The sequence below is a fragment of the Lichenostomus cassidix genome, chromosome 2 (assembly GCF_008360975.1).
Source record: "Lichenostomus cassidix isolate B80296 chromosome 2, HeHo_3.0, whole genome shotgun sequence".
In the NCBI taxonomy this organism is placed as follows: domain Eukaryota; kingdom Metazoa; phylum Chordata; class Aves; order Passeriformes; family Meliphagidae; genus Lichenostomus; species Lichenostomus cassidix.
Genome location: NC_139482.1, coordinates 46,014,603 through 46,028,070, shown reverse-complemented (window position 1 = coordinate 46,028,070; position 13,468 = coordinate 46,014,603). Strand labels below are relative to the sequence as shown.

Genomic DNA, 13,468 nt, shown 5'->3' with positions numbered 1-13,468 from the left:
CCTGATACTATTGACTATTATAAGAATTTACAAGACAGGGTACAAAAAAATAGAGAGGAAGCTCAAGACTCTAAAACAAGCACATTTTTTCAGTGTTTGTATAAATAACAAACTTGTGTTGAACTTGGTCGACTAGAACATTAGGATAAATTCTCATTGAAACAACGCATTCATAACCAATCCCAGTTTGGGTCAATTCTTTTAGTTATAAGCCTGGCCCCGCGGGCATGTCCCCTCGACAGGATCAAGGCTCATGAAGCAGCATAGCACTGTACAAACTGTACCTTTGAGCCGCAAAGGAGCTAAGTCACCTGCAAACAGCGCATGAAGATACCACATAAATACGGGAGCAACCTTATGCTATAAACGAGTAAATGAAGAAACCAGCAAGATGTGAAGGGATAACAGCAAACAAAGCTCTGGGAAACTCAAGGTTACTTTCAAATAAAGAAGTGATATAGAAGCTTGGTTTCAGGCATATGTCATATATTTTACAGTATTTCTGCACCAGGTTTTTTTAATAGATGATTTATAAACAGGAGGTTCTGATAAGCAGAAAAGATACTTATTCAATATGATGCATACCCTGTAATTTTTTTTTTTCCAATGCTGGAAGAACTTCACATGGAAATACAATCTCTGCTCAGCAAATTTCAGTTTATGGCAGTAAATTTCTCTTTATAAGCAATACAAGAATATTTAAACTTATCTCTAATTCTCTCTGTACAGTAAACGCTGAAGAAGAGAAAATAACAAGACATTATAAAGCAAAGCCCAGCCCCTTGAAAGTAGAGAAATGTTGTTTTTCTGTGTCACAGTTGAATAATAGTTGGACAGAAGAATGACTCTGGGGCTGGAAACCACAGTCTTAGTTTGAACTCAGCATTGTGTACAAAGCCCAAAAGATGAGCAGCGTCCAGACCTCCAGATTTTGGTCATCAGAGTAGTAATTGTTTTAATCTGTTTTTCTAAAATGCAATGGCAGAAAAACAAAATTAAAGAAAGCTTTTGGATGATAACATTCTGAAAATAAATGCTACCAAGAAAATAAACATTAAAAGTCTTTACCTTTTTTAACAGAAAAATATATACTTTATGTTAGGACTTACTTTAGAAAATGTTTTTCAGAGTTCTAGATAATAAAGATACTATGACTCACAGCATTATTTTCCAAATGTCACAAAATTCCTTTTAGATTTATTTTCAATAAAATTGTCATTTAAAATTAATTTTGTCTGTGAGCCACTTAACCATATAAAATCCTACTCAACTAGCTAAACATCCAGATAGGCTGCATATTTCAGCTGGCCAGAAGAGCCGACCAGGCATTACTCTAAAATCCTGTTCAGAACAGTTTGACTGGCTAGCAATGCCTCTCTCAGCCTCAGAAACATCACTGATGAGAACCAAACATATGATCCCCTCAAACTAGCAATGTTTCCTTACATTCCTTACACCTCTCTAGCTTCCAAACTTCCTGTAATTGGCCTGATTTTTTTCCAGCCAAAAAGAACTTTCTTAAAAATTCAAACTACGTTTGAGAATTGCTAAGAATTACTTTACAATATTTCCTCTTAGCCTGCTGCAAAAATGACTACATTTCAATTACTTCCTTCCTCTGAATTATGGACTATTTGGCATTGGGGAAAACTAAGTAACTTTTACTCAACGCAACTTTTAAATCTTGATGATACCATCAAATACTGCAATTTAGCACAACATACAAAGAGGTCATACATTACTACTAGAGACAGTTCTACCTTTTTCTTCCTCCCCCCTCCCCCCCTTTATTACCAGTATATTTTCTCCTTTTTGTAAAGCTATTCTCATGAGACCTTATTTTACAAAGCATGGAGTAGAAAAGGCAAATAAGAGTGCTTCTGAGCATTACATCTTAAAATGACAGAAAATAACTTAAATAAGAGTGGATGATATAATTGACCTGAGTGCCTTCTTGTCATTTACCCTAAAGTCCCAACGAAGCCAGGCAGCTCTGAGCACTGGGATCACATTTAATAATGGGAATCATGACAGAGTAATATATTTCACAGACGTTTCATAGTAGTGTATTTTCCAGCTATATTATATGTCTATAGTTTAGGATTCTTTGGTCCAGGATTCTACACCATTACGGTACAGGCTTTCTGCAGTAACCGTGCCTGATTTTTCTAGATTCCCTACTAGCCACTGACAAGAGAACAAAAGAAGATTTGAGATCTATAGTTAACATTTAAGCCTAATAGCTACAGTAATTGATTAGTTCTCCATGGATTTTCTTTGGTCACCGAGGTGTGTACAGAGACTACAGGAGATTATTTTATTGTGTAGTTTTCACAGCACAGCAGGGTACCTTGACAATGGGTTGGATACCACTCTCCTGACCAAAACCACAGGGGAGGGATCAGAGTGAAGAAAACTCAGAAAGCAGAATCACGCCACAACAAGTAGGGGGTAGGATTTTTCCTCCCTGGGAAAGAAGCAAGATTTCTGGCCCCACAATTTGTAGATATATGTGAGGTCTCCTGGGGAACAATGTCATTTTTGTTGGGAGTTACAACTCACTTCAGTCCTAGAGGTATCAGAGGCCTTACCAGTTCCTTGGCTACTGAGCTCTATTCAATATCTAACATGTTGAAAAAGGCTTCTTGAAAGAGTTGTATCACATACTGAGCCAGAGTAGGACCTGAGGGTTAAGCAGCAGATGCACAAGTGGTGCAAAGCTGGTTTTGTTTCGGGGGTGGATGTAAAGAAGTTGAAAGTAGATATGGAGATGATGAAGGTTGATGGCTTAAAACAACCTGAAAAATAAAGTCTCATTATCCATAGATCAAGCTAGCATTGACAACAACTGTTAAAACCTCTTCTGAAACAGCACAAAAGTGAGTTGGAGGGACCTTTACTACAGCTGGAACAGGAGCTGATGAACCCCTGTTGAGGAAACCAACAGGAGTGTGGGATGTGGCTCATGCGGTTGTATCTTCCACAAACTCAACTGGGGCTATCAGTGCATTTTGTAACTGCTGTCCAAAAGACTGCAACTTATATTTTGGTATGAACTAGCAACAGCCAGGAGATGCCTTGTTCAAATGCCTGTTTATACACTTGATCCAGGTCTCAGTTATTTTCAGTTCCAAGTATATTTTAATAATAACTCATTCTCAGAAATCCAGACACAAGCCTGGCTCTTCCAAACTCTAGGCCAAGGTCCTCTCAAAGTTTGCCTCAGTTGTTGGGTGTTGCATTTCAGGCACCTTGCATGGGCCTGATCTTCAGGAGGTGAATACTCAGCACTTTCTAAATACACAACAGTCAAAGCACCCTCCAACTGGATTAATAAAAATTAAGGCACTCAAAAATTGTTAGTTACTTTTGAAAATCTTACCCATAACTAGAACTGACTGATTGACAAGAAATCAGAAATCACAGGTAACCATAAAAAGATCCATGTGTTGTTGAGCTCAAGGTACTTACAGTGTAAACTTTATTCCCATTCATAGTGACATAGTTAATGGCAAAAGGGTTTGCCCTTTATGTCCAGTAACCATATTTTACTCTATATCTCTAGAGAGCAGGAGTCTGTGTAAGCAATGAGAGAGGGGGGGAAAAGAGTTGATGGATTACCAGTTTTTCTCCTGGTGGTGAATTCAGCTGTCTGGAATCATGAATGTTAGTACAGGAGGAAATGAGATGGTTATCTTTTGTCAAAACGGTGATATAACAAATGTTAATATAATCTCAAAGGGAGGTGCAGTTCAGAATATCTTTTTTAAAAAGACAAAACATGTCCTGAAACAAAGGTTGCTTTTAACTATGTGTAAACAGTCTTTGATCAATCAACTGAATCCTTATAAAGCGATGATATATCACAAAACACAACACAACACCCTACCACAGTTGGGTAAGTGCTTAAACTTTGCTCACAAAAAGGATGCTAGTAGTTAGCAGGGAGACCCAACCAAATTATTAGAGTAGAACTTTTTTGCTTTCATATGAATTAGTACAGTCCTCTCCTGAAAGCTGCAATCAGTACAAAGTAAAATGGATTGGTACTGCTGCATTATAAATGCATCTGGCATCAGATAGAAATGCCTCCTGAGGGTTGTCTTCAGAGTTCGTGGCTTTTTGTTTCCTCTGCTGCATCCTCAGACAAGCCTGTAAAGCAAAAAGAAGATGCTTAAAAATTCAGTGTAGTTGGCAACTACATGCACTATATAGTCGATTCTATCAGTTTGTGAAAGCCTTGGTTATAGCTGTAGGAAACAATTTATTACATGCAAAACAGCATAAAAATGCTTAACTTGCAAATTCAAGCACTCACAAGTTCAGAAAATATAAAAAATTAAGGCAATAAGGGCAATTTCACATCAACTTTTCTGTGCATATCATGGATGATGACAGATCAAATTACAAAATCATGGACTACTTTTGCATCAGAAAAAAATGACAGAGAACAACTGGGCATACGATATGACACATAGTTACTCCAATCTACTTGCGTTTATCCTGTCCCTTTTTCTGGGAAAGAAATGACAACACAAAGTGCAAACCAATAGAAAATTGTATGCACTCACTCACTCATTAACAAGGATATACCTTTATATATAGCTATATATGAATATATCTATCTATCTATCTCTATATCTATATCTATCTCTCTCTATATATATGACTATCAGTTTGGGCAAGGGGAAAATAGCCATAATTGTGTATTGCAGATAACTTCTGCTTTAAGCCAAGAGAATGAGTTTCCTATTTTCAAGTATTAGCTCAAGAGATTAATCAGTTTCAGACAGGATAATAATCTTTGCAATATTGAACCTGACACAATTTGAAAAGTGGGTAGAGACTCATAAAAAGTTGCTTTGAATATCTAGGGAGAAAGAAAACAGTGGATAATCACACAAATTTGTATGCACACATACTTGAATGACTTACATTAAAAGTGGTTATTTCACCCAGCAGTTTCTTACATATGCATTCTTAGTTTAGATTGAAAATGATATAACTTAAATCCTTTTCTAATTAATTTAAGCAATTCAAAATAAATTGGCACCATCTCCAGATGATATATGAGTAATAATAAAATAACACACAGATTTTATGAGGTTTGTTTTGATATGGTTTTTTTCCTTCTACTCTGAAGAAGGCTGAAATCCCCCAACACACAATGAAATGATCCAGCAGCTCAGCAGAATAAAATCTGAGTTTACAATGTTCTAAACCAAAGCTGCCAGTCTCCTGTCAGCCTAACTGTTTTCACAATCATGTTCATACAGAATTTAACACCGATAACCTACATAAATTTAAATCAATATGCTTTCATTTAGATCTGTGCAATTTCACATGATCAATGTGAAATTTGTTATTCCAGTTTTTATTTTACCCTTCCAATATTTTTGGTGCTTGGGGATTTTAGTATTTACAGTGGGTTTCATGGGTGATGGTACTAAACTGAACAAATGTTATCTCAAGCCTTGAGATACAAAAGAGTAAAGCAGTAAAATTTCAGCAACAGCTGGAAGCCCAAGGCCCCAAGGGCCTAAGAAGTTCCCCTTACTGAAGCTGCTACTTGCTTTTCTTAAGGACAATTAGAAGTATCGTGTAAAGAGCTGACTTGGGTTTTCAAAGGTCAGCCCTCAAATGGCAGTGCTTTTGTTCAGAGCTCTTATCACGTAGCACACACTGGGATGCCAAAGGGACCAGCAGCAGGTCCCATCTTGTTTCATCAACGATCACGGGGAGGGAGGTAGGGAGCATGATAATGAAACGTGGATTATAGGAAACCAAGATGAGTTACAAATTCTGGGGAGGAGAAAGAAACATTGCTCTAGGACTAAGAGATTAACAAATATGAGAGAAGATAAAAGGAGATACTGCTTGAAACGCACCATGGAAATAACTAACTTTTTCCACTGTGCTACTTCTGCAGGGCTTTCCTCAGCGACTGTCTGTGTTTAAGTTATGCACTTGCAGTGAAATACCCACCATAGCTCAATGCAGCATAGAAACCACTGCAAAGCTACAGTTAACACTGTTCCTGACTACATAGCTTTGTTAAACTGTTTACAGCTCTGCATAAAGTCCCAGAGAATATCTTGCTTTTCCACCATAACCAATGCAAATAGAGCCAGAATTATGAAACTGGCTGCTGCACACTCCTATAAAAGCTGGACACACACATAATCCGAATGAGAAACAGAAATAAGGAGCTATGACTATGGTCAGCTCTTTGTACCTGAAAAAAAGGATACAGATTTACCAGAGACCAAGAGTCTACCAACCTGTGCATAAGTGTTGCACACTTAAGCCATGACACTGCCACTGCACAGTGCCCTCAGCCTCCCTACATTTGAGGACTGGCTGGCTACAGGACCTCTCAGAAGCGTAACAGAACAGAAATTAAAGAAGAGAGGTTTACAAAAATATCTGGTGGGAAAAAACCTCTCCATAAGAAGGCTATAATATCCTAATGCATATTTTTTCCTTTGTTAGGCTGAAAACATAGCCTGTGAAAAGTGTTATTATGAACTTATAATATTAAAAAATTATTTGACTTAAAAAATAGTGCTCAAGACACTGCCTTCAAAATCTGTTACTTCCCTGAAATTTACTTCTTACAAATAACCCTTGTGTCTGTTTCTACAAATTGCCATGCCAAAGTGAACCATATGAATGGTTGCTTTCAAGCTCACAAAATGCCGTGGGATCCCCTAAATCTAACACATTTACTGTAATTACTGGCTGGCAGAACTGTAGTCACAGAGCGGGATTTACCTTGGTTTCACACAAGTTTGCACAACAGTACTGTACATGGCTATAGGGAACCTGGAATACTTCTGCATGGATCAAAGAACTACTACATGAGTAAACTGTGGGAGAGGTGAGCTGACAGGTGAGGTACAGACTGCAGCTATTTTTATTGTGCAACTCCAAAATAGGAGGTAATACAGAACCAGGAAAACACACATGGTAATAACCAGCCTTCCCACTTCTACCCTGTATTTTTTCCAACATGCAATATTTATTAGTCATCTAGGAGAACAACATAAATGTCACATTGATCTAACTGGCACATTCTACTTTATAGCAGATTATATAATTAACATCAGAGAGGTTTCTCATTAGCATATTCTGACAAGCTTAGGCAGATCCTAAAAAATACAGGGTATAAACATAAATTCTGAAAATTGAGGCTTCTTTACCTCATTTCATCAGGAATAAAAAGCTTCCTTTCATCTTCATATCCCCCATTATGATGTTTTCAATTTTTCCTTTAATAGAGCATCCAAAAATCCTATCATAACACTGGTCTGAGCACATACTTATAGAAATGTATATTAAAAGGTTTATGTCTCTGTTTACCAACACAGCCACAAACTGGGAAGCTGCTTCTGGAAATAATAAATTTTAACTCAGCAGTATGCAACTCCAAGCAACTCCAAGAGATTTTGGAGTTCAGTTTTCAAAACAAGGTCAGAATACATTATTATATTAATATCCTGATTGGTAAGATGAGATTAAATATATCTGATGTGGCTAGCACAGGTTTTTCCCACGAGAATTCTTCTTGTATTTTATAAATAAAGATAAAGTTTGGATGTTATTGGAACAGTGTCCCAGAACTTGGACAGTGCAGGCCTGGCCAATCAAGCCTGGGAGAAAGCTTCTGACTGACCAATCTGGGTAACTTTTGAGAACTCTATATATGTGATGAAATCAAAACAATAAAGGTCATTCCTTCTTGCCACTGAGAACTGGTGCCTTCATTACTCTGCTAGCTGCTCAACAGCGACAATCTGACACCAAGAAAGTCACTTAAATCCCTCAAATGTTGTGTATTTGTCAGATAGCACCCTCAAGAAAGCAGCTTCTATAAACAAAGACATGGAATACTTCAGTCATGTTATTTACTTCTTCAAAAGCATTACTTAATACATATCATTGAGTAACAGAAAGTTCATTTGTAGATTAAAATGTACTTTTGAGGCTTGAAAACCAAAAGTTCAAAGCAAATCAGTTACAGTGACAGAAGCACCAAAGACAGCTGAAAACCCCCAACTTTCCTAGATTATTCACGCAGTTAGAAGAAAAAAACTCCAATGACCCATTTAAAGGGAGAGATGATATTTGAGCACGATGGCAGAAGGGAGGAGAAAGAATCATTTTCTGTAGTCATAAATTGTAAGGTTTAAAGATGTTCAGGTTAAATAATTAGGCAATGGAAGAAACTATCCAGGGAGGTGGCTGAGTCAGGGATATGGGAAGTTTACAGAGATAGGGCAGATGAAATCCTAGTGGGGATTAGTGAAAAGGAAGATACACAGGTTTTGAATTGGATGACCTAAAGGATCTTCTCCAATCCTATCATTTATGCTGCTATGATTCATCCTAAGCAGAACATTTTGGACCCTTATGAATTACTGGCTGAGTTTCCTGGATACTATTGTACATTAGTCTACTCTAAAGCATGCATAAAACTAAGTCAAAGTTGGCTTTGAAGTGTTTGATCTACAATATCCAATACTTCCAGTCTCTTTTTCATACAGTGACTCAGAAAAGAGCTGTTGTAACAAGACAAAAGTTATTTTGAGTTCAGATTAAGTTAGAAAAGGGAGGCACCCTGTCCTTCAGCTATTCCCACCTAAAAGAGGAAAAAACCCATCCCCAGCTCATGGCCTAATGGTTAGTATTGCTATTTCTAGACTTGACATAAGACAGCTTTAGAAGAAACTACAGCTTTAAAGTAACTGTTTTTCATAAAATTTTGGATCCAAAACTAAATGTTCCAAATGACCAAAGTTAATAGCTTTTTGCTTTTTTGTTAACAAAAGATGACAGATTTTTCCCCAGCACCTTTAAGTCACATTTATGAAAATCATAATTCTTCTTTTAAGAAGGCCCATCTATTCATTAGTAATAATTTTCTTTATTGTTACAAACTGCAGAGGAAATGTACACAGCTGTCTTATTCTTAGCATTTAACTTTCTTCATTCTGTAAGCACAATCCAAAGGGCTTTTCAAAAAGTTGAAGAAAGCAACCGTCTTCCTTATCAAAGAGACACTGTTTAGGAAGAGTGCAAAATGGAGTACTGCAAAATCAACAAGCTACAAACTTTCCTATACTGCTTCAACAGGAGAAACTGGATTTGACTGGTATTCTGTATGACTTTTAATAGTCAAATAAGCTGAGAGTGGGCTTCAGCATTGCTTCCCCAAGTCACCAGTGAATCACTGACCACTGCACACATAATTTAAAAATGCTCAGATTTTTGTATCAGAAAGTAGAGTGATGGTAGCTGAGTAAGTGGGAAGCATGGCTGACTCATTCACTAAAGAACTGTGTAAAACAAATAAATTTGTTTTTCATTTAGTGTGACTGAGAGAAAAGGCTTCATTCAGTGAACTTTGCTTTGTCCTCAGGGACCATATACATCACAGGGTGGATAAAGTGAAACAACCGTTTCCATCACTGCAAATGTGCCCCCCACTAACTGCGACTAACGTGACAAATCCAACCTACGGGAAGGTACACACTGCTAAGTTCCTAAATGCCACAAAATAGCAGGGGTGGAAGGGGCAGCTCTGACCTTGGGGAAAGAAGAGGGTCTATTCCCACAAAACTCACAAAAACCTTGCCAAAGGATTCCTTTTGTCATTCTGACTTAATAGTGACATGTAGTAGCCTAACACAGTGGAGTTAATAAGGAGGTAACAATGACAAAGGCAACATTTACCAACAGTCCACATAGGGTTTTTCTAATTAAGTTTTAAACAACTTACAAAGTTCTTGTGCATTCATGCCTCTAGGCACTAGCCCTCAGTATGGCTTTCTTTATGTCTTTCTTCTGATTCACATTTGGAAAATGCCCAAGATACGTGAAATGTTTCTCACATAAAGTTATCAAATTTGAACGCCAGGAAAAACATCCAGTGGCATCACTAAAATTTCCCAAGGTGCAGAGCTGCTTCTTCTAATGACTCCAGTTACATACACATGTACATATAAATATATATACATAAATACACACACACACACACTCCTCATACACACACAATTGGAATAAACATATTCTCTAAGAACCAAGGAGCTGTTAAAACACCAAATCCAGCTTACATATATAGATAATAAGGAGATCAAGAGGAATGGGATGCTAGTTAATTTGAAGCAATGTAGAGCTCTGTAAACAGCACTCTAATAACAGTGTTTTAAGTTACACTTACGAACAAGAGTTAAAAAATCAAAAAATTTTAGAAAGAGCAAACTGAATATGCTTGCAGGATGACAAGCTGTTTAAAAAGCAGTTACCTGTCTAAAGTGATGTCATTGATCATTACTATAGGAAGCATAATTTCAATGAAGCCAAAATTTTGTGCGAAAAATGCTCATTTTCTCCAAATATCTGACTTCTCACAATCACCTACCAAATCCTGGATATTTTTCTAGGAAAGCTTGGAAAGGTTTTGAAAATTGATTCTTTTCATTTAGAGATGATCTCAAGAAGTCACAAATTACATATTTCAGCTGGAACAAATATTTCTTGCCTGGAAGTAAATCCTACAAATGAGTTTACTTTTACAGTGGCTAAATGTCCCTTCTTTCTAATTAGCTATCAGCCTTTGTTAGGGCGGTAAATTAATTTAGTGACTTCTAAGGCAAATATGGACAATACAAATCTAAGACTTAAGTAATTATGGCCATACAAATGCCATTGCTTCAATTTATTCTCCATCATGCCTATATATTCCTATTCACTGCATCTATCAAGCTTTCCATAAATGTTGGGTCTTTAAGAATTTGCTGTCAGAAAAAAAAACCCACTTGGACCATGCACCTTGAGATTAAACAGACTATATTAAAACCAGGGTCTGTTTTGTGTAGACCTAACTCTTGGCTTTTTCCTGGGGAGAAGCAATGCCATAGCAATCAGTCTTTTGCCTGCCTGATTCATTGTGCTGTTGTGTTGACTTCCCGGACAGATGACCAGCCAGCTGACTATTAACAAATCCTTTATCTTTGATCACCGTGACAGATAGGCAAAACTCCAGGGGTAGGTTAGCTTTAGGGCAAGATTTTCCACCATTTTCATATGAATGACAGTGAATCCTACTCCTGGAGACAACCACCCAGTGTCTGCCTGCAGGAAGATCTAAAAGCCTTCACGGATACCATATATATATATATTACAGTCAATTTCTACTCCTACAGGTTGGCTGCAGCTCATAATTGACATCTTGGAGACCTACAACCTCCCTCTTCAAACATTCCTCATCTACAAAATATCACTTGAGCTAATACTGAGCAAACTTTTCAGCTGAGATTTTCAATTGAAATCTGTAAATACAGGTCAAATAAATCATCAGTCAAATTTCTGCTGAATTTGTCAGATCAGTTTGGCAAATAAAAAAAAATTACAGCATTTTTTGTATTTTAAAAATCCTTTGAATTTTCATTTCACACTGAAGTATTGCAAAAAAACTTCCTTGAATACAATTTTTTTAAAAATAAGAAGTCTAAGTGAAATACTTCATTTGAAGAGGAAAAAAAAGAAACCTGAATAAATCATTGGAGGTTGTTCCAAAATAACAAAATTTCCCTCTTTTTTTTCTTCAAGTCAGAAAGTTTTAAAAAAAAACCCTTGTTGAAGCTTTCAACAAAATTATTATGATACATCCATGCAAACTATAGGCAGCTTTAACCAACACCACCTTCAGTAAAACATAGAATAAAAAGTCTACTAAGCTTACAGGGGGAAAAAAGCCCCACCTTTTCTTGCATAAAGAGTCTGATACAAATTTGTACTTAGGTATGAGTTTAACTTGTAGGGCCACAAAACAGCTCAGTACCTTCATACATACATATCAGTTTCTCCAGTAGAGATTTCCAACATGTTCATTATAGCCTACAGTACACAAAAGCCCATGGCTCCCTAATACCAGAAAGACATAACAAAATAGAAGAAATTCCAAAAAGAACAGCATAAATAATTGTGTGATTTTGTAGAAAACAGAAGAGAGGAGAGGGAGAGGAGGAAAATAGCTAGAGGCAAAGCAACATTAGGAATTGTTCAGTAAAACAAAGAGATATGAAAGAGGATCAAGAAGATGAAGTCAAGGAAAGGAATATTCAAGGCTGTTTTAATTCAAGGCTGTTTTATTCAAGGCCATGTATTCTCCCCGGGGAAGCGGTGGAAGCCACATGGCTTGTGACATTTGCAAATTAGTACCAAATGAAGACAAAAATCTGGTGGTCAGGGAGATGGTCAAGCTGATATAACAAGAGTTTTCCATTTCTAACTTCTATTATCATACAACAGATCTGAGGTGCTACAAATTCCTATGCGCTTTGTAATAGTCACAGAAACATCAGCTTTTGCTTACCATCAAGTATTCAGCAACTGAATACTCTTCAGTATGTTGCTCCTTGTTAAAATGGAACATTACAGTGCAAATGATAAAATCATATTCAAGATTTCCATGGATTCTTCTGGAAATAGCATACAACAGGATTTTACCATTTGATGTCATTTTTCCTTTGGAGTGTTGTGGGAAAAAAGACTTTGGTAGAGAAGTAGGTTTGAGGAAAAATGTGTTTAAAAAAAAAAGAAGGAAAAACTACTTTTATATAATACTTTCCAATCTTGAATTTCACACATTCTTTTTAAGCTACAGTATATGAGAAAAATGCTCCAGGAGGTTTTCCCCAATGCAATCTTTTGATAAGTCTCAGTGTTGGCTTAAAAGCAAAAAACCAAAATAAAAAGAGCCTGTTCTAAAGCAACAGATGAAATGTCTTATAAATACACACTTAACTCCTTTCTATTGCTCACCAACACTCTGTATCTGCTTTTTCTTCTTGCTGCCTTGGAGTTTTTTGGTGCCATTGCCCTTCTTTGAAAAATCTTATATTTGCAAATGCAAGGGATGATTGTGGGGGGATGGAGGGGCAGTGTATCACAGAATCATCGAATAACTGAAGTGGGAAGGGACCCCACAAGGACCAAGTCCATCAAGTCCAAATTCTGTATAAAAGCACTTCGTATTTTTTTATCTGATATCTATTCTAAACTGTTTAATAGCTCAACATACTAAAGACCTCCTTATTTCCATTACTTTCCCACTACTAACAGTCTTGTCTCATACAGATGGAAGTGAGTTACCCTGTGCTACACCCCTGAATTTTTCCAGGCATATCTTGGCCATAGTAAGTATAATGGCAATTTCAGTACTCACAACAAAAACTGTAAAGCTACTCAAATTTGATGATCCAGTTAAGGATCCCTATGGCCCAAAGCTGAACAACAACAAGAAATTTCTGTGCCCTCCAACATCACACCGATTAGCAGAACCAGAACAAGGGCAGGACTTTGTGGGACTGAGCCTTTTAGCACCTCCAGAAAAAAGAGTAGAAGCCAACACACTAGCATCTAAGGCTTGGAATGATGAAAGTAACAGTTTTAAATGCATTAT

General features: G+C 37.0%; 1 protein-coding gene across 4 annotated transcripts in view; it reads right to left on the bottom strand.

The window, feature by feature from the left end:
• Positions 1–420: 420 nt before the first annotated feature.
• BBS9 (Bardet-Biedl syndrome 9) overlaps positions 421–13,468 on the bottom strand; it is a 291,677-nt gene continuing 278,629 nt past the window's right edge. For all 4 annotated transcript variants that reach the window (XM_085051384.1, XM_085051383.1, XM_085051386.1 and 1 more), the window contains one exon: positions 421–4,152. In XM_085051384.1, the coding sequence (XP_084907510.1) occupies positions 4,106–4,152 (47 nt within the window). In that variant the 3' untranslated portion in view covers positions 421–4,105. The remainder of the gene's footprint in view (positions 4,153–13,468) is intronic.